The sequence below is a fragment of the Dermacentor variabilis genome, chromosome 6, assembly GCF_050947875.1.
Source record: "Dermacentor variabilis isolate Ectoservices chromosome 6, ASM5094787v1, whole genome shotgun sequence".
Lineage (NCBI taxonomy): Eukaryota > Metazoa > Arthropoda > Arachnida > Ixodida > Ixodidae > Dermacentor > Dermacentor variabilis.
In genome coordinates, this window is record NC_134573.1 from 179,103,135 (window position 1) to 179,124,852 (window position 21,718).

A 21,718-nucleotide genomic window follows, 5' to 3' on the forward strand; every position below is an offset into this window, starting at 1 on the left:
TAATGATGGACAAATAAAGCTTGAAAATGGTATTTACTACTGTTGTAAGTGCCACAAGTATAGTATTTGTGCTCGGAGGCATTCAATCTATTGAAGGGTTCGACTGCTCCTGCTCTGCTCCTGCTCCATATGGGAAGTCGCGCGGGCGTCTTCGGCGTTATGTCATTTCTCTATGGGTATGTTTTGACGCTAGTCGCTTGCGCAAAGTGCGAACGTAAATTGAATCTTTGTTCTTTGAGTGGACTGCGTCGGTCGCAGAAATGGTGCAGGTAAATGTAAAGTATGTCGGCACAAAGGTGAGCCGCGTTCGTTTTAAACCAGAAAGTCAAGGTCTACTCAACACGCACGAGTATTGCTTGGTTTCTGGCAGCTGGGACGACAAGGTAAAAAGAAACGTGCTCAAGCCCAAGATGGCAATTTATGTCTGCATGATTGTTTCTTTTATGGCAACTGCATTATTGAAATTTCGGGAATTGTGCTTCTTCAGCCGAACACTTTGTCCCTGTGGGCATGCTCTGCCAAACCGAGCGAAGATTCCCCCGACGCCGGCATGCATCGCCTTCACACGGTTGAACTGGTGTCGGACACGGGTGATCTCTGTGTGAGTGCCAATCCTGCTGAAGCATGTTCATGACATTTTAAGTCGCGATCGGATTCCTTGAGCGGCTGAATTTCACGATTGCTGCTTTTGCCTACACGAACGACTCATTGGCAACCTGCCGAGGGGGTAAACATGAGGGGATGACGAGGCAGTGGAATATGTGGGACCAAGCAGGGTGAGGAGCATGTTGCAGCTGGCAAACATTGAACGACAGGGGCATCATGTCATCCAGATCTCGTCAACCTCGCCTGGGGGACGGTTTCGGTAACACTATAAGATGCAGAAGCTACCATGTATCAGTGGCACGCGGAAACCGTGACACACCATAGTGCAGGAATTGTGCAAATGAAGGCAGAAGGTAGCCACAGTGGCAAATTAAACAAAGAGGCGGCATCAGGGTCAGGTTGTGACATGGTCAAGAGTTGCCACATAAGCCAGACAGTAGTTCTCTGTATCAAAAGGTGGTTACGTATGGAGGGAGTAATCGAGAGTGTGACGGAATCAGGCTGGCCAGGTTAGAATATAAAATGAAAGCCAAAGACAAACAACCGACCACAAATGATTTGGTAATGTTAACATTACCAGTTCTTTTGTGGTCACTGTTTGTGACTGTAGGATTTCTAGAGTGCTCTGGTGCACATGGATACACCATTCTGTAGTTTGCAGGTGCAGACATCTTGGCAGCTGCTCTGTCTTCTGGAGAAGTACGGCTCTACCGCTGCTGCAGCAATGAGGTCTGTGCACAACTTCACATTCATTTCAATCACAATGAGATTTGTTATTCAGGGACAGATTTTTTTATGTGAACAATAAAAGCCTACATAGACAGCAGCAAAATGCATCCCAACACAAATGGTGTTACTTACATTTCACAATGGAAAGTGCAGACTTCCAAAGCCGTTGATGCAGTTGGAAGGGCAGAGTATGGGCATTGCTCAACAGCTCAATATAGTCGCCAAGGTTATTGCAATATGCTTTTGATGTTCTGGCGAACAGAGCAGAAATGGGTATGTCAGCCATCATTTTCCTAGGCTATGGATTACCATACACAGTGACTGCAGGGATGTAGAGAGGCTTTTGCTTTTTGGAAAGAATGCAGTGCCTTGATAGAAGGCTGGAATGGAGAGAAGTCTATGTTTTCAGTGTGATGTATTTTTCTTTTTTTTCTAGTCATGTAAGCTAGCCTTTGTAGAGTGAGGCAGTATCATCTCATCCATTGCACATTTGCTCTTGGTAAAGAAAGCACTGAAGCAGCTTTGCTTCTGAGCATGTGCTGCCTAGTGTCACTGTAATAATGGCCACATTGATTGATGATGGCATGAACATCGCTAAGTCACTTAGTCACTTTAGTCTGGCTGCCTGGCAATTGTTAAGGCTCCATAGAGGGTGATGTAGAGATCAGTGGTGATGTAGATCAGTGGCAACTGTGAATAACTGTTAAGGCAACGACAATCCAAATACACCCTCAGAATCAACAGAAGTGCTCGGTCTCAAGCCAAAGGTTCCTCCGGTAAATGGTATAAGCATGTGCCAGTGCATATTACTGTCGCATTCTACTCCCTTGGTGTGAAAGTTGGACTATAGGAAATACTAACCACAGCAGAATTGACAGATTTGGACTCTTGATACTTGTAAGGTGCCTTGTCTACACAGGAAAACAAATGTATCAATACTTTTGGTAGTGTTACTCCACTGCTCTCTAAATGTGTAATTGTGCAGGAGACTTCTGTAGAGGATCAAGGGTGGGATTATCCACGATAATGTTTTAGGCAGGCCTCCTTTCTATTCCCTGTAGGCAGTGAGATCACATGCTGCTGCTGAGCAGATGCACTAGCAAAGTTTGGGTACTCATGCCTCCCCAGCCGTGAGGGCTGTTTCCTGGCTTTCAGGCATAGTCCTTCCATCTCCATAGGGCTGTACTACCTGTCGAAAGCGTGACATCATTGTCATGGGGCGCTCTCCCCTTGCATTGGGGAAGCAAATTTCTCGAGTCTCGTGTGACAGTGCTTGAAAGGTTGAGTACCTGCATAAAGGTAGCAATATTCTGGCTGTATGATGAGAACCTTTTTCAAGTAAATGCTGATGCTAGCAGACTTAAGTATTAAGGAGAGGCAGTTGTGAACAAGATGGCCATAATTTGTTATGCATGTGGCTAAAATGAAATTAAAGGATGGCAGAAATCATTTTTTTTTAAACCTAGGAGAATCCTTTAGACCCAGAGAACTTCTCTCAAGCAATGCTATCTCACAAAAATTTTATCATAGCGTGCTCTATTAAATGAGCATAGTGTGGATGATTCAAAGCCACACTCCTTTCCGTCCTCTTCCTTGACCCTCGGCTCATATTCTGCGTAGCTATGCCCCCCTGCTTATGCACCTGTCTGCACTTGCATGCACTTATGCAATGTCTGGTGATGTTGCTGTGCAGCTGCAGGAACAGCAGCGATGGAGCCACTTGCATCCTGGCTATCCATGCACTGCCATTGCAGCCCGTGGCCCAGCTAAACTCGCCACTGTCGGTGAAGATGGCAGACTGTGCCAGCTCACTCCTGGTCGTCCTGAGGCATCAAGAATTATTGGTAAGTGTGCAATTCATCTTTCTTTATTGTAGAGACTTGTAGCAAACCATGACAAATACTTTGTATGAACTTAACTCTCATACCACACAATTAACTCCCTCAGCTGACTCTTCCAAAGCACTTAGAAGTAGGTCATGCTAGAATAGAAAGGTTTGTGCTAAACTGTTTCCCTAGCATCATGTTCATCAGTGACAAAGCTTGCCTAAGTGAGAAAACGATGTAAAGGAAGGATGGAATCGGTGCTGCCACTGTGAAAATATGGCATAGCTCTCTTGACGTAACTCTTTATACCTAGAAAGCTGTTGTAAACCACTCATGATACAGAAAATTGTATTCGAGAAGAAAAATGACCGAGGGACTCGATTTTTATTAATCATATCATGAGAAGCCAACAAACAGACACCAAGGACAACATAGGAGAAATTACTTGCACTTACTAATTGAATTAAAGAAATGATAAATATTGGAAATGAGTATGGATGAAAAAAACAACAGGCCACAGTTGGGGAACGATCCCACGTCTTTACATTACGCGTGCGATGCGTTCAGGTGGCACGTGCGAGTTTATTGACCAGTTGCCTTCACCCAAAAAAGATGGCATACTCATGACGCCTGTGGCAGAAAGGATGTTCCACATCTGCCACCAAGGTTTGCGAGTGGTGGTGCTGGCTGACACTCCCAGGGTTAATTCTACTAGTAAAACATAAATGAACTGGTGAGGCTTATGCAGTGCTGACTAATGGCCATGCCCTCTGCTATAGAGGTCTCCCAGATAAGAAGCAATGCGGGGTATGACTCCTAATCCATAAGGACATAGCGGGCAACATTGACAAATTCTACAGCATTAGCGGGCAACATTGACAAATGTTATGATCTACATGAGCCAAATGGAAAAGAGACTAGAACAGAGCACAATAGGAACTGACATAAGCTATATGCTGGAAGGGCAGAAGGTAGCTCAAGTACTAGCCGGACTGATGTATGCAGATGATATTGTACTGCTTGCTGACACCCGAGTAGGGCTACAGGAACTAATGAGCATATGTGGAGAGGAGGGGGAAAAATTGGGACTACAATTCAGTAGAGAGAAGTCGGGGATAATAGTATACAATGAAGAAAGGGGGGAACCATTAGAAATACAAAGCACTAAGATTGATCATGTTGAAAAATACAAGTATTTGGGCATATGGCTAAACGAGGGCAAAAAGTACTTGGAAGAACAGGAAAAAATTATCATCGAAAAAAGGAAAAGGAACTCAGCTGTAATGAAACACAAGGCACTTTGGAACTATAATAGGTACGAGGTGGTTAGGGACGTATGGAAAGGGGTTATGGTACCTGGCCTCACATTCGGAAATTCAGTACTGTGCATGAAATTGGAAGTTCAGGCATGCATGGAAACGAGACAGAGAAGTGTAGGCAGGTTGGCCTTAGGAGCACACGGGAGCACCCCTAATGAGGGAGTGCAGGGGGACATGGGATGGACGTCATTCGAAGGTAGAGAGGCAATAAGTAAACTAAAATTTGAACAGAGACTCCCAGCATTGGAGGAAAAAAGGTGGGCAGGAAAAGTGTACAAGTATCTGTACATGAAAAGTTTAAACACAAAGTGGACACTCAGAACGAGGAAGCTGAGGAATAGATACCTACAGCCGAGGGAGGGGGTCCAACGTGGTTCTAGTGTGGGAAAGGAGGTGAAGGAGACGGAAAGAAAAATGTGGGAAGAAAGAATGCTCGGAAAGCCAGCGCTATCAATGTATAGGTCACAAAAACAGGAGATTAAGAGAGAGCTCTTATTTGATAACTTGCGGGGCAGCTCACTATTATTCGAAGCTAGGACGGGGGTTTTGAGAACGAAAACATACAGGGCTAAATTTGAAGACGTGGACCTTCGGTGCGCAGCTTGCGGAGCCGAAATGGAGACCACTGAGCATATAGTGCTGAGATGCACAGACCTTCGCCCGACCTTGGCAGAGGGAACAGTGGCAGATATGGAAGGGGCATTAGGTTTTCCCGGGGAACGAGGGCAGATAGACGAGAAAAGAGTGGCAGTAACGAAGGGGAGGCTAGAGGATTGGTGGAGGAAGTCAAGGGATAGATAATACCATAAACCGGGGAGATAATGGTTTCTCTACTTTTTTAGATAGTTATTTTGGGGGGAAGGAGGGGAGTGAAAACTAGGTTAAGGAAAAGAGGATATAAAGAAAGGGAAAAAAATAATAATAAAATAGGAGGGGCATCCATCCATCCATCCATTAATGAGAGGGCAGCAGTAGTCGTAATCAAACTTAATAAGAGGTATAGATTAAATGTAGTTCAATCATACGCTCCAACATCCAGTCATGATGATGATTAAGTAGATTAGTTTTATGAAGATGTTGAATTAGCAATGAGAAAAGTGAAAGCTCGGTATACTGTAGTAATGGGAGACTTCAATGCAAAAGTGGGAAAAAAAGCAAGCTGGTGAACAAGCAATTGGCAACTACAGCATAGATCCTAGCAACGGTAGAGGAGAGATGCTAGTAGAATTCGCAGAAAGCAATAAACTTTGAATAATGAACACCTTTTTCAGGAAGCGTAGCAACAGAAAGTGGACCTGGAAAAGCCCTAATGGTGAAACAAGAAATGAAATTTACTTCATACTTTCTGCTGGTCCCAGTATAGTGCAGGATGTAGAAGTGATAGGTAGGGTAAAGTGCAGTGATCATAAGTTAAGGAGGGCTAGGACTCACCTCAATTTGAAGAGAGAAAGAGCAAACGTGGTCAAGAAGAAACAGGTCAACCTAGAGGCAGTAAGGGTAACAGCAGACAAATTCAGGCTGGTACTTGCAAACAAATATGCAACCTTAGAACAGAGAAATGATGATGACATAAAGCTAATAAATGAGACCGTTACTAGGTTGGCTTCAGAGGCAGCAATTGAAGTAGGAGGCAAGGCACCAAGGCAAGCAATAGGCAAGCTCTCCCAAGTAACAAAGGACCTAATAAAGAAACGACAAAAAATGAAAGTGTTCAACTCAGGAGATCAGATGGAATTCGCGTAACTGTCAAAACTGATTAACAAGGTGAAAATAAGTGATACTCGAAACTATAATGTGAGAAATGCTGAAGAAGCCATAAAAAATGGACGTAGCCTCAAATCGATGAGAAAGTAACTTGGCATAGAAAAAACCAAGATGTATGCACTGAAATATAAGCAGGGTTATATCATCAGCAATCTTGAAGATATAGTAAAAGCAGTGGAAGAATTCTGTACTGACCTGTACAGTAGCCAGAGGAGTCAAGATACCTCAATTACAAGCTGTAATGACCAAGCACCATGACAATAATCTATTCATCTACAGATGACTTTCGTTACTCTGACCGTGACGGTACTGACATAATTATATGGCAACAGCAGAGGCAACGATGGCAAAAAGTCGAACTTCGTAGCCGAGATCTTTTTGTGGTCGCAGCAGCACTACTGAGCAACTTCTTCGCATTCCATATGCCACACACCGTAGTCAACAGCAGATCCCTGTCGCTTGCTAGCGCCGACTTCTCCGTGTAACGTTCGATAGCACAGATGATGTCTAATTTTTCTTCTGTGCTGAGCACTCGGCCTCTTTTTTTTTATCCGAGCTTCGGCATGATGTGAGTCCTTGCTTGCACGACGCCACAACGCTCTCTGGCACGGCGCCGAAATGATGTTGATGTGGCTTCACGCGCAAACGCGCAAGGCGCTTGGAGGCCGTTGTTCCGATCTCTGAGGCTCGTTGTTCTGCCAGGCCGCTCGATGGAGATGACGCACCGCCGTGTTTGCACGACGAAAAGTGGAAACGCTACGTTTTAACTGATGCGTACGCAATAAGCTGGTACGGTATATGCGGATACAAAACACATTATGTTCAATAGCCGCTGAGTCAGAGATTTGACTTTACTACTTTTAATACGAAACTACTGTTTAAGCGGGTACGGTTTAACAAGGTTTTACTGTAGCATGTCCCCTTAAGCTCAAGCCGAGCTACAGTTTGCTGAATACCGTGAATGAAGTGGTGCAACATCTTCAGCTACAAAAGTACAAAATCTTTATTACCATGCCAGTAAAGTTTCTTTTCCCATGGTGTTGAGAGACAAGGTCCCTTTGAGGTAGCTCGGCAGCATGAAGTAGCAGACAGGAAACGTAGAACAAGTATAATGAGCTGTATTCTACAGGCGAACTATTTACACTTACAGAGAGTGTGAAGTGCTTTAGCAGGCTCTCACTCTTCTACACTTAGCTGGGTGTTAGAGCCCAGGATGCTGCTAGGATGTACGTAACCTCACCGTTGCGTGGTTACAGTTGGGACTTCCCGTGAGTGCTCTATACTGCAGTTATCAAGGCAGTTAAAAAATGAAAGGAGAAAGGAAAGCAGTACAGCCCGGCACGGATGGAGTTGTGCTTTCTCTCGCTGCTAGCGCTGGTTGCCTAACTGGCCTTCCCCTATCTCTGCTCGTGGCTCTCGCATTTCGACGCATGCCTGTCGATTCTTACGTGCACTGACCCCTGTTTCACCCACTATAGTCGCCATACGGGAGGGGAATCGGTTTTACGATTCGTTCTCCTTCTCATATGACAAGGGAAGAAAGGGTTCAGCACCCGGCTGAACAAATTTGGTGCTTGGTTGACCTGGTGGAGAGTAAGAGCCGGGTCATTCATTTGAGTTAGCCCGTCCTTTCTGAGGGAGCGCAGTTTGTCACTGCTGTTATTCTTGACCTTACAATGACGGATGCTCAGCCTTACAATACTTTCACCATGCTAGCAGAGGCTTCTTGCAGTTAGATGCATCTTTTCATTCAGTAGCAGACAGATTGTGTCATCCAAACATATGTGGTGGGGCTGTACGTAGTATAAATACTTATGCACCAGTATATTGTCTGAACACCCCACTCATACCTTTTATTACTCGTAAATATCAATCCCATCATAATAAAGCAATTTATTTGCACCAAGTTTGTATGATTATATAGCATTGTGATATTGCTTGGCCTATGTGGCTGCGCCAACCTTCAAAGGTAAATGTACAAGTTACTTCTGAGTGCGTAATACAAAAAGAAAAATGTGAATTATTGGAACAAGAGAAAATTTAGGAGATACTTGGCCAGAGTAAGCGGGCTGCCATCATGACAATATCAGAAGCAGACTTCATATTGGCTGCAATGTTGATGCTTTGCGGGTGTCCTTGTGCTTTCAATACTATATGTCGTGGGGGTCTAGTATGTCACAGGAGCATCGACCACTGTGGCTATGAGCTTAGCGAGCCACAAGACCACATCCGCTATCGTCTCGCGTGCTCAGGCCGCTGAAGGGGGCACCGAGCACTGCATATGCAAGAGAAAACAGTATTGCCCCGAGTTAGCAGAAACCATTTATTGTCTCCAGCTGCACCCAACACTGCACAAACGCCTGGTCCCAGGCTGGCGCAGGAATCAAAGCGTTCCCGCGCCAAGGGCAAAAGTACAGACAGGGCTGCCGCTAGGAAAAGTCTTCTCAGCTAGGAAAAGTCTTCGGCTATGCTGCTTCCTCTTACAATTACCAATGGGCCCACTCACGAGAGTTCGGGCTATCTCCTTTGGCTTGGACCTCCGATAAATCCAGCTCGGCGCAGTACGACTGCATGTGGAAAGGGTCAATACAAGGTAGGCAGAGTGGCATAGTTAGTCCGTCTGGCACCCGGGGCCCGTAGGTCTTCTGTGCATTGTTTGTTCATATGCCTTGTTCAGTAATGACAGTGGGAACTGACGTAGAGCCGTTGTTGAATGATGGGTCTTCGTAATTCCCAGAGTCATGAAGCGTGCTTGTGGCTGTCATAGGCACCAGAGGGGTAACAGTGGTCTTGGTGCTGGTGTAAAGCCCGATAGAAGGTAGCCTTGATGTGTCGCAACAAGTTTGGAAAATGTAGCTTCATGTCTTTGCGCTGGCAAAGCAGCGATTTAGTGACTTGGTATGCGACACAGATGTCGAATGTGTGCTCTAAAGTTGTCAATCGTTAGATATGTTGGAACCAAGTAGTCTTTATCAATCATGATTGTTGTGTGAGTCGAGGCGCATCGTGGTAGCTCAAGACATGTAGACCGTAGAGACCGTAGAGCCTGGCCTTGCATACTTTCAAGGGTATGAATGTTTGCTTTAGATGTGTTCGCCAAACCGGCAAGCTGTATCGTAAAAAGCCCAGAAACAGTGCTCTGTACAGCTGCAGCATGGACCGTACCAGCGTGCTCCAGGTTTTTTCGCACAGGAACCTCAGCATATGTACAATTAAAATTAGTCCCCGTTTCAGGTAGATGCAGTGGGGGCTCCACAAAATGTCCCTGTCAATATTCACACCTAAGAAGTGGTGAGACTCCTGTTATTTGATACCCTGGCCATTGAGAGAAACACTGGACAGTGCCATGGGTTTGCACGTAAACGCTATTAACACGAATTTTTCGGTGGACACACTAACGCCTTGTTTGTGGAGATATGAACAAGTTCTGGTGGCTGCCCGCTGAATTCTTGCGCGCACTTGAACACAAGTCACCACAGAAGACCAGAGACAAATATCATCAGCGTACATTGATAGGTGAATTGTCTTGGGTAATATCTCAGCAGGGCCAACCACAGTTAGGCTAAAGAGAATAGGGCTCATTACCCTGCCTTGTGGGACGCCGTGACAAGAACAACAAAATGACACAGAGACGGTTAGCTATGACTTGCTATGACAGTGCTTTTATTCAACACCGTGAAACTGATACAAAACTAATACAAACGATACAAAACTGATAAATGGAACACTGTATACATACTGACAACGCACAAACCATGGTGGGACATGAGGGCACCGCATATGGCGCGTTCTGCTAAAACGATTATAGTTTAGCGACGAGTTAGCGAATTACATTTTTTGGCCTGCACATTCGTGCAATTGTTACGTAGGATGTTCATAAAGCTGCAGCCAACAATTCTGTGGCACTATACATCTGGTACATCGGGTGCATGAGCTCGGGCTGCCGATTACCGGAGCATTCTTTACCATTTATGTTCAATCAAGCCGGCGGAAGGTGGGGGGGTCTCCAGACATACTCCGCCCCCCAACCTGGCACCCAGGACCCTCCCCCACTCCCCCTTTACCATGTCACTGGATACTTGCTCGCTGTACCTGAAAAGGCATTGTAGGCGAGCTCAAGTCCGACACACAGAGGAGCCAGTGGACGAAAGGAAAGTGCGTACATACCTAGTTCTGTCGCGGAGAGATCTCCCACGCTCACTCAGCAGACAGCAGCGAGCTGCCGCCAACAATGCAAGTGCTCCCACTGTGAACCACTGCGAGTGGAGCGTCACTGCCAACAACCTTCGCATGTGGAAAGAGAAGTGTAGGAAATAGAATAGGTGAATGCCCACACAAAGGCGCTGGGGCATACCTCAGTCCCCACAATGTTTAACTGTCTAAGCAACCATAAATTATTCAGATGTCGCCTGTCATTCTTAAATTATGAGTGAATAATATTTACGACCTTATCTATTATTAACAGGCAAACATTCTTCTGTTACCAGTGCAACTACCGTTAGAATCCAGGCGCCGCTAGTGTCGCCTGCAAACATCAATCTCATTGGCTGTATGGGAATGTCATGGGTTCACAGCCAAAGAGGAGGAATAAAGTACGTCTTGTGCACAAGTATCCATGACGTTAGGTGGTAATAGGATCGCAACACTCAAGCCATCATTCTATTCGCAAGTTCTACTTGCAACATTCTGTTTGCAAAACTCGTGCCATCGGCTTTTCCAGAATGCACAATCTCCTTTTGCTAAATATAAATAGTGAGTGTGGTAAGCAAACTAGTTTCTTTCTCCCATGGCTTTTTGGAATTCCTTAGAAAGAAATGTTAAAAACACAATGGGCTTCTTCGATTTTCCACTTCTGGCTACCCGCTGGCTGCCAGAGCCAGCCAGAGCGTCTTTGTTTTTCTCGGGTTGCTCCGCCCACCGCACTATGCACTTCCACCGGGCGTTCGTTTTGCTCGCGCTGGACGGTTCTGGCTACCTGCGGGCTGCCAGAACCTGCCAGGACGATTTTGGTCTGGCTGATCTCTGTAAGTTCTCTGGCTAGCAGACACCTAAAAGAGGCGATGGGCGCTCGCCGCCATCTTTGCGGGGACTTCACGGATTGCAACGCGGGCGCTTGAGGACTTAAATTTACCTCGCTCAGCCAACTGTCTACAGTCATCTTCGGATTTCCTTACTTCTAGCGTTATCTTTTTTAGGTGCTTACGCTCCGTTACGCATTGCGAAGCTGTGTGATACAAGCAGTGGTGAACCGTTTGAAGCTTTCGTGTGTGTATGTGTCCCCTGAAGGCTTCCTCGCTGCGGTGATCAGCGCGCTACGCTCTCATGCGTGCATGTTATCTGCATTGTGTCCCACGCAAGTTGTAGACGCTCATTCACACATTGTGGTACATTTTGGGTTCGTCTTTCTCTGGTGGTCTTCCGTTTCATATAACTGCCGTATGTATATGTCTCCTTTTTCTGCAGTTAGTGAAGGCTTTGCAGCTAGCCCTTGTTCGCTCCGTCTCTCCGTCGTATGCTTAGGTGGCAGATCGAAACTGATATGTGTTCTACTGCAGGCCGTTGATCTAAGAAAGCACTGATTGCACTCAGTACATTAGACACATGTGCATTAGCTTATTGCTGTCATGATTACGGCCAGTGTGTGTAGCGTTTCGCTGGTCACAGGCAGCGTGCATTTTCATGCGCCAGCCGCATCCCCAGCTCCTTAGGGTCAAAATGAGAAGCACAATCAGCCACAACATACTTTCTGAAATCGAAGCCCAATTAAGCAGGTCGGCACGAAATTTTATGCGTATGAGACATACCCGATAACCTGCTTTTTTCATATCTTGTGATGACACAACGCCAACTCGTCAATGTCGCCGATGGGCGACGTGATCGCTGCGAGCAGGGATCCTCGAGATATCGCTTTCGATTATATAATCACTTACACGCAATTTCGCGTCTTGTCATCTGCCGCGTCAGAGGCCATCTGTTGCGCTGCGCAAGGTGAGGTTGCCCCAGTGCGCGTCCTGCGCCAAGTCGCACGAAATCGCCCAAAAGTGATCGCATCCCTGAATGCAACTGTACGTTTTCAAGCTGGCAACGCATAAATGGGCAGACTACGCCGAGCGCGCGTCGGCCTCGTTGGGCGCTGCCATGCTGGTAGCGTGTTCACATTCGGCCAGCTGTCCCAGCATTAGATTTTGCAAACTTTGTGCAGGTTCGGGTTGTCTTGGGATCGCAGCCCACATGGCTTCCTATCAGAAACGGAACTAGCTGACTGCCAGAGCTCCGAAAATCGAAAAGGCCCAATGTCTATCAAACTGTGTGGGGGATATGGGGTTCTCCTTCGTGCTCTTGGGACAAAGGAACGACAACACAGTAGTGCAAACAATCACAAGGGCATTTATTGCACCTTTCATAGATCAATGCCTGCTAGCCGAGTTGCTATCCACAAACATGCCGATGGGCGCGCGACAAATCTAGAAGTCTGACTCACCACGACCAGAAGCGAGCGAATATGTTCGCCCCATGCCGGACCCCAATGCCTGGTCCTTCGCGTGTATGGTCACACGAATCGTGGCGCGTTCGAAGGCGGCCACGCGAGGCGGTCTCGCAGAAGCATCCGTCGGTGGCGCGCGGGATGCCCACGCCGTTCGCCGACGCGTCGGGGAAGAGACAGTCCGTCCTCCCCTGCACCCCCAAGTAACCCTGCCGTGAGGCGGCGTTAGCAACGCAACACTCGCGCCATCTCTCGCACTGCGCTTCAACCACATCGACCGCCGCTGACGTCACGCAGGCCACGCGGCGAAGTGGGATTACAGGAGACGCGCTATACGGGAAAAACATCAGGGGACGCACGAGAGTCGCGCATCCCCACAACTGTTTAAGATTAAATTGAAATCATTTTTATTTGTTGTATGGCTTCTTCTCTTTTCTGATCTGTTATGTCTAGTTAATATCTTAGGTTATTCTCATTTGTATTTTCACACTTGCAAACATTTTATCGCTAATGTGCTTTGTTCTTATTTTCCTTTTTCACTCTGACAGAAGGTTTTACCTACAGTTCTTAAACTATAGGACCTTCTACTGTTAACTTTGCAATATTTCATGCAATCTTCTGAAATAAATATGAGTCTGAATCAACTCTCGTACTAGTATGCAGCTACACCAACTTTCTCTAGCGCATGTGCTATGCGAGGAAGCCAAATTCCAGGAGATGCAAGAGCCATGCATGGAAAACATTAGGGGACACACCAGTGCTGAACGTCCCCACAGTTTTAGTACGGAGTCCACATTCTGTAAACTTTACAAAACTTATTGAAGAAATTAAAATTCTTAGTTCATTCTGCAGCTTTACGCTTTTCATAATTCGGAAGATGCAAGAAATGTGGTGAAACTAAGTTTTCGGTAGACATAATTAATTGGCCTTCATTATTTCCATACTTGCACATTAGCTCATGCATGGCTTATGCTTTACTGGCCTGACTGCATTTTCAGAAGGAGCCAACAGTGGATGTCCTACTTGCCTCTCCTATGTACGCCAGGAGCATGTGATCGTGGGAAACTTGGCTGGGCACTTGCAACTCTGGGACTTGGCATCACCCGACCGACGACCAGCACAGGACCTCGCATGGTGAGCCACTGGCTCTCGCAATTGCACTGATCCTGCTGCCACCCTTTCTCTACACCACCTTGTTCGTCCTGCTTAAATTTATTCTAAAATAAATAAAATCTACAGGGCATACCTGCCAACTCTTTTGAATTTTTCATAAAGTACAAACTTGGCCTCATTCTATGATTTTATAAAAGTTTCAGTAAGCTTTATGAAAAATATGTTCTGTTCACAAGAATGTATTGCTTGCCGGTCTCTGACCATACCCTCGAAAGTTTTCCGATTGTGAAACTATAGCAGACAGGTACCTTTTTCAGGCATGCTTATACAGTAAGTTCCTGAAGCATGCAATATTGGCAACAGCAAGGTCAATGGAAAAGTCATTGTGATCTAAAAACAGTGCATGGCTCTTCAGTCTCTGCTGTTTCAAGTTTGCTGCTGCTTGTGTGCTGAATCTAGAAGTAAATCCCACAAGAAAATGTATGCCTAGAGCAGATTTTGAAAACTCAGTGCCCTTCCACTCTGTGAAGAAGGATGACCAGCGTAGCTGCGTATGCGAGCCCCTTAATGGTGAACTGTCCCTCCGACACTGCTCGGTCCGGCATTGCACTATCTTCAGGATTGGCGCACGTATGGGGAGTGCTTAACACCTACTTCACCTCCGCCGTGCGTAGGCCCAGTATTTCACTATCTTCGGCATCGGCCCACGTATGGGTGTGCTTAACGCCTGCTACACCTCTGCTGCGGGTCGGCGCGGCATTTCACTGTCTTTGGGATCGGCCCACGTGTTGCGTCTACACATGGACACGATCCTGGGGTAATGAGCCCTTAACAGCTTCACTGTAATTTGCTGTAAAATTGGTTACGTCTTTGTATTTCTTAATTAATTAATGACGACGACAAATGCGGGAGCAGTGGCACAAGCGTGCTTGCACAGTAGTGTCGAGGAGCTCCAACGAGCCGACGCTGGAGCCAATCCTGACGATGACAGTTTTGTGTTAACACATGGAAACAATCCTAGGGGAACTAGCCCTGAAAGGGCCCCTCACGAGGCCACATAGCAAATTTTGGTTATATGCTTGAAGTTGTTGTGTGTCCTCTAGGAAGCGTTCTGCCGCAAAAATTTTTCAGGTCGTTTCATTAATAACCGAGGTAAAAATATTTCAGTGCCGCAAACCCATAATTTCAGGAGGCGAGCGCCACTGCCAAGAGAGAGACTCTTTCCACTTGCCCCGTCTAGCCTCCGCAATTGAAATTCCTTCCCTGCGCTCTCGCATACCGGAACTCGAGGATCACTTGAAACATATGTCACGGGCCCCCGACTTCATTTTTTTCTCGTCGCTTATTTGCAGCATGGTGCACTTCCGCTGATGGCATCGTGCGCAAGCTTTGCGATTGTCTTGTTTCACGCAGTGCACAATTTTGCGCGCTGTGCACGAGGACACCTGACTAGTAGTATAAGTCAGTGTTACATGAATACTGATGCAGAGACAAGCGGCTCACAGAGCATGATCATACACTGGAACATGGTAGAAAATGGCATAGTTTCAGTGTCTGATGCGTGACTGCACGACATGGGAACAAGGAGACGAAACGAAACTACACCTCTCTTGCTGCAGTGCCAAGTAAAACAAAAACACGCAGACATTCGGTTTGTGTCTTTTATTATTTCTCCAAACTTTAATTCATCTATTCAAGCAACTGATTACACAAATAACAGATGTTGCCTTGAATGATTCTTAAGGTCATGTGTCACTACGAATGACGTCACAGCACAAATACATGTACGTAGGTGCACTAGCACATGTACTCTGGCTTGGAGCATGGCGGCCGTGAGGAGTAGGGCAAATGGCATTCGGTTTGAAATTTCAGATCTTTCCGTGGTGCGTAGCAATGTAATACTTAGCAGACACAATCGTTAGTGTGCAGTGTATGCTCTGTGCCTGTCAGCCAAAAATGGCCAGACCTTGCGACGGGCCCTTTGAAATTTTTTTTGTGTGTGTGTGAGGTTAGAATATGCAAGCTTCGCTGTAAAAAAAAAATGCCTGCCCCCCCCCCCCCTCTTACCGGTATTGTGTCAGCTACATTATACGAATGTTGAAGTCCATAGGTTGGCAGATATCATGTTACGATACATTCCTTTGCGCTATAGTGTTCTCTAAATGTGTGAGTAATATGCATTGTGGTAAGTGCACACTGCAGGCTCACTGGTCGAACCCACATTTCAGGTTTTTCTCCTTTTCACTCCATCTTCTCTTCCCATGTGTGCTTTATAAAAGAGCTTGCTGCTATTGCTTGAATTTGGCAGTCCTATTACGTCCTACCTTTGACTTTCAGCACACTGATGCTGCTGAAAGTTTCAGCAACTTTCAGCAGCTGATCTTCATTCCTACACATGCGTCTCCACTCTTGTACCGAGACTTTGAGGGTGCCATATCTGTATGTTATGTGTCGGCTTTCTGTACGTGTATACCTTGCTTTTTCCCGTTGTGCACTGCAAGTTATTCATCACGAACCATCTAGCCCAACAGTCTATTCTTGTGTGTAGCCACCAACTGAAAAATAAAATAAAAGATTGCACACAAGCATTCTTTCCACTGTGCATCACTGCTTACCCTCATATTCTAAAACATCTCTCCGCCCAATGCTACCTCTTGACTCATGTCATAAGGTGATGGCAGCATTGCCGATACCTTTGAAAACAGTCAGTCAAGTTCACAACTGTGTTGGCTAATACAGTTTCTACATTTGCTTTTGGACCATCTCCTATGATGTCGTCATTGTTCACAATCCATGCATCTGGGTGCCTTCCTTGACTGTTTGTCTTGGTTGAAAAAGCCTCCAAGACCATCCTTTGTAAGGGCAGTGGTGAGGAGCTTGAACTCATGTGCATTTGCTAATGTTACTGTGGCCCAGAGATTTCGCTTGACAGCTGCGAACTTATGACTGCATCCAGGACTGGCCAGCAGGTGACATGTCTGGCGCAGCACCAGAGCCAGGGCCACCTGGTTGCCTGTGGTGCTGTAAGCGGCCAGCTCTCCCTGTGGGACCTACGCCAGACACGCCTAGCCACGGTCACACTGGCAGCGCCCACCCAGGGTGCTCTCTCAGACATGGTCTTCCATCCAGATGGCAGCCTGCTGTTCTGTGCACATGATGGCTCACTATTGTGCTGGGCTGCACCTGGCGCTGGTTTGTGTCACTTCACTATGGCCTTGCAGTTGCTACGCTAAAGATGAATATAAAGTTAAACATTTGGCTGTATTAAGAAATCACACTTCCTCAATCGCAGAGTTCCTGCTCTTACTGGTAGGTGAGGCTTGGTAAGAAAGAAAAAAATGCAAAAATCAAAGGAAGGTGGCACCACCACCTAGAACTTCTGGCACCAGTTTGCATGAGTTTTCACAGCATTTTCTCAGGTCTATTTAACCGTTTGTCAGTAAAGAAAAACTACATTTAATTACAAAGAAACAAAAGGCCTAGCCTGTGAAGTTTTATAACTCTTCCTGTGACAAAACAGCTCAAACTTGTAAAAGTATTTTGAAAGCCATGACATCACATTGATGTGCAGACTATGAGAATTAAGCAGGAAATTCAAGAAAGAAAACATTGGCTGCTGTTTTCTCCAGTAATAATCAACATTTTCTTGCCTAATGAATGTGAACAGAGTAATAAACATTGTAACCAATAACCACCCAATCTAGTGAATTCTTCTTTCTTTAATGCGAAAGCACTATATGCGCTATGAAGCAGTAAATCTGGCATTAACATCCCCTGGTACCGAAACCTGCATGACCAAGTGATGACATCACGTTCCCAGCGCTGGACCTGCTGCGGCTCATAGTGCAAAATTCCATGGTGAACAGCCACGCATCAAACAGACGTCATGGTCCACACTCGAAAAATTGACTTTGCCCAATTCGAAAATTGAGTTGACCCACATCTAAACTGACCTAGCCCACTCCCAAAATTGGCTTTGCCCAATTTGATGAGTTGACCCACGTTCAAAATTGACCTCGCCCGTTCCCAAAATTTACTTGGCCCTCCCTCAAAATTGACTTCGCCCAATTCAAGCCTATGACAAAGTGAAAAGTATCATGTGGAAGACTCTGAATGCTTTCACATTCAATACACGTAAGCAGACTTAAATGCCTCTATAACTTTTTTCTCTCGGTGCTTGATTTGCATTCATTATTTGGTGGAAAAATATAGATTTCAGTTTATTAGTAAAGAAATTGAAGGCAGAGTTTCCCTTTTTGAATTTCGTGCCCAAATAGTAGCACTGGTACACTAGTGTGAGGTAACATATGTCACACTGTTTGGGCTGTTCTTGTTCAGAAAATTCTTATAAAACTCACTGAGCTGAATCTTAGGTTTCTTTACAGTGCATTCTAATCCTTGTTTCAATAAGCTACTAACTAGTCTCAATTATAACCTGACTAAATTTCATGCAACTAGCACAGGAACATAAAACCCTACTAAGACATCCAGAACATCGTCACATAACCAATACTTTGCATAGTATTTTTGTCTTCATACTCGCAGTCTGCAGTACTGACCCCTCGACGTTCTCAAACCCTGAGGGCAGGCACAAAATTCTATGCCAAGAATATGACACCCTTAGCGCTTGAACTCATTGGAAGAGGAATAATGTAATAATGTAATGCGAAATGTATCTCTTATTTAATGAATGACCGTCTTTGCTGTATTTTGTTTATTACTTCTCATGTTTTTATATTTTTTATTTCATCTTTCACTTTAATCTTGATTAGCATGCCAGGCATTTGGTTAGGCTAACAGCTACACCTCTTAGTCTCTTTCTTTTCTTCAAGGTGAACATTTTTATTGGAATGGCCAAAATTAATAAGCACAGAATAAAGGCTGATCTACGCTCACGCCCGTGCAGCCTGCCACATGCGTGTGAAAAACTGCACATCGCACAAATTTCAGTTTGCACTGCATGTGCGGACCCAGTGTAAACCGAAATTTGTGCAGCAGTCTGCGACATGTGCAATTTTTCTCACAACCGCACGCATGCAGCAGGTGGGTGGTGCAGCACGCGGCTCGAGTGTAAATCGGCCAGAAGGCAGCAGCTTTGGTGCACTGTCAAAAGAGCTGTTTTTATCACTGGTGTCCTTCTGTACTTTTCATTTAGAGCCCTGAACATTTCATAGTGCCAGTGCAGCATGAGCAGATTTGATAAAGTGTCAGGATTCCCTTCGCAATGCATCTCATTTAACAACTAACAGGTGGCTCGGTGAGTCTTGGCACTGACTACCTTTACAACCGCAGACTCGCAGCTGAACTAGAAAAATAGCAGTCCAATGAGATTTAAGCTGCAGCCGTTATCATAATAAGGCTTTGCATAGACTTCACAGAAAACACCCAGTAGCAGGTGCTTGGTGGACACAAGCCACAGGTTTCAAAAACAGCAGTTTGGAATATGGTTGCATCCAACACTTTGCTTGCCGCTCTCTAGCCAAATAGACGTGATGACATAACGCTTGGGAATATTTTCATCTTCAAACCATGAGGTTATTACGACATACCGATAGGAGAAAAAAAAAATCTGTGCTTATCTGACATCTTCATCACATAACAGTAAGAATGTTATGCTAAGTGAGCCTTGTGTATGGAGCCACTAGTGTAAAGGTGTGGGGGGATCTATCAGTATTTTTGAAATGAGACACCAAAGTCGAGCATTTGCATAAATGAAATTTGGGCCTTGTAAATTGTGAATTTCAGCATTATAAATTTAAATTTGTCAATTATATAAGGCATTGTGGACGCTCAATCGTGAATAGGGCTAATGGAACAGTTTGTGCAATGCTTCTACACACTTGCCAGTGTAGCTTGCAGTGCCGGAACTCTGTTTTTCTGAAATTTAACAAGCATGACAGTCAGTGCGCTCACTCTTGCATGTATGATCTTGCACAGGAATGCCGCAGGGTGAAGTAGACATGGATGCCCTGGTTCGTCCTCAAGGGAGACCGCTGAACAGCCTTGATCTCCAGGGTCCCTTGGTAGCGGCTGGTTCTGACAGTGAAACGCTCCTACTTCTCTCTCGCTGACATTGAACAAGCCACAGTATGTGGAAATAAAATGAGTGCCCTTTATTGGTTCAATCGCTGGCGAGATCCATGTCCCCGGACGGGGGAGAACTGGCTGGGCTCAGTTCGCGTGCCGGCTCATAGCCTTTTTCTTCTTCGTCGTAGTCCCTCGCAACGGGGGCCTTTGTGTCCTCTTTCGGAGATTTGCGACTCTTAGATCGCTTTGGGCTGCGCGACTTGTGCCGCTTCTTGCCGCTACGGCGCGGTGGCGTCAGCGGCGACGAGCCCCGCCTGGATTTGCGAGGTGTGTGCGACCGCTTGCGGCGGCGCCTCTCCCGGGGGGAATCGCCGCGACGCCTGTCTGGATCCTTGAGTCTCAGCTTTCTGCTGCTGGGAGACCGGGACCTCGAATGGCGCCTGGAGCGGGACGAACGCCGGCTGCTTGAGGAACGCCGCCTGCGTCTAGGCGAGCGATGCCTGCTTCTCGACCGCCTGTGAGATCGCCGGTGTCGACTGGTACTGGTCGAGCGTCTACGACTGCTGGACCGACTCCTTCGTCGGCTGCTGTGACTCCTGGAGCGGGTGCTGCGGCGTCTCGAGCGGCTCTTCGAACGGCTCCTGCGTTTGGTACTGGTCGCCACCGCACCAAGTTGTAATGGCGAGCCAACCGTCGGCTGCTTCACCATTTCTGGCTCAATGGCAGCCGTAATGAGCGACTGCGCTTCGCGCACGCGTCGCATAGCCTCTTCAATCTCTTTGTGCGCCGCCTCGGAGCTTTTCGCCTGTGGTTTGACGATCGCGTTGTTCGAGTGGTTTATCTTAAGCGAACGACCACAAAACTCGATGCCGTTGAACTGCAGCGCGCGGCCCACGCTGCTTTGTTCGGTGAACTCGACGAAGGCGAACCGTGTCGGCTGGCTCTCACCGCCAGCCATGCGCACGTATTTCACTTCACCCATCTGACTGAAGAACTTGAGCAGTTGTTCAGTAGTGGCTGATGAGTCCAAGTTGCCGACGTAGACGGTGCGCCGGATCTCTTCCACTTTAGCGGGGTCCATCGTAGCCGGTAACGGTGGATACGGCGGCAAGCCCAAGGCGGCCAGCGTGGGATCTTGAGTTGTGATCACTTGAATACCACCAGCTCCCATAGCAAGCTGGTTGACCAAACCAGTGACGACAGGCGCGGGCTCCTCGACGGGCGGCGTCGCCGACGCTGTGAGGGCCAACGCCTTGCTCTCGTCTGGAAGTTTACCATCCGCCACCGGTACAACAATTAGAGCACGGTCGACAAATACCGTGTTCGTGAGGTGCTGCGCTACGCCGACGCTCCAAGATTCTTCGAAGCGAATGTAGCATACCTTGGCCACAGGGTGCACCAAGAATTCGTCCGCTGGATACATCTTCAACTCCAGGATTTTGCCCAAAAAGCCGAACAGTGTGGACATTTGCTCCACCGTGGCTGTAGGGGCGACGTTTGTTACTTGGATCACGCAGGTATCCATTGCTTCTATCTCGTCGTTAAGTTCATCAGTCGAAGAATGGAAAGGACAGACAAACGTTGCTGTGCAGCAGCGCCGGCTGTGTAGGTATGGATTGGCTATTCTCTGCGACCGTACACGCTTTGTGTAGTTGAAGGCAAAAAAAAGAGGCATAAAAACACAAAAATATTTATGCTTAAAAGATTTAAAGCACCCAAACAACTCAGATTTATTTAAACATACGCAGTTTTATTATGTGCTTAAAACATGGCGATCATGACGTCACTTTTAGTAAATGTGGGTATCATGATGATGATGATGAGTATCACGACACCACCTATGACCATCC

General features: G+C 46.4%; 2 protein-coding genes across 2 annotated transcripts; one reads left to right on the plus strand and one right to left on the minus strand.

The window, feature by feature from the left end:
- The first annotated feature begins 90 nt into the window (after nucleotides 1–90).
- Nucleotides 91–19,966, plus strand: Nup43 (nucleoporin 43). Its single transcript, XM_075696984.1, has 7 exons — nucleotides 91–383; nucleotides 488–601; nucleotides 1,261–1,335; nucleotides 3,029–3,179; nucleotides 13,727–13,862; nucleotides 16,798–17,033; nucleotides 19,779–19,966. The coding sequence occupies exons 1-7, from the start codon at nucleotides 261–263 to the stop codon at nucleotides 19,910–19,912; spliced, it is 969 nt and encodes a 322-aa protein (XP_075553099.1). The 5' UTR covers nucleotides 91–260; the 3' UTR covers nucleotides 19,913–19,966.
- On the minus strand, nucleotides 19,932–21,494 carry LOC142585891 (putative splicing factor, arginine/serine-rich 7). Its single transcript, XM_075696974.1, has one exon. It carries the CDS (start codon nucleotides 21,391–21,393, stop codon nucleotides 19,963–19,965), a length of 1,431 nt encoding a protein of 476 aa, XP_075553089.1. The 5' UTR covers nucleotides 21,394–21,494; the 3' UTR covers nucleotides 19,932–19,962.
- Nucleotides 21,495–21,718: the final 224 nt, after the last annotated feature.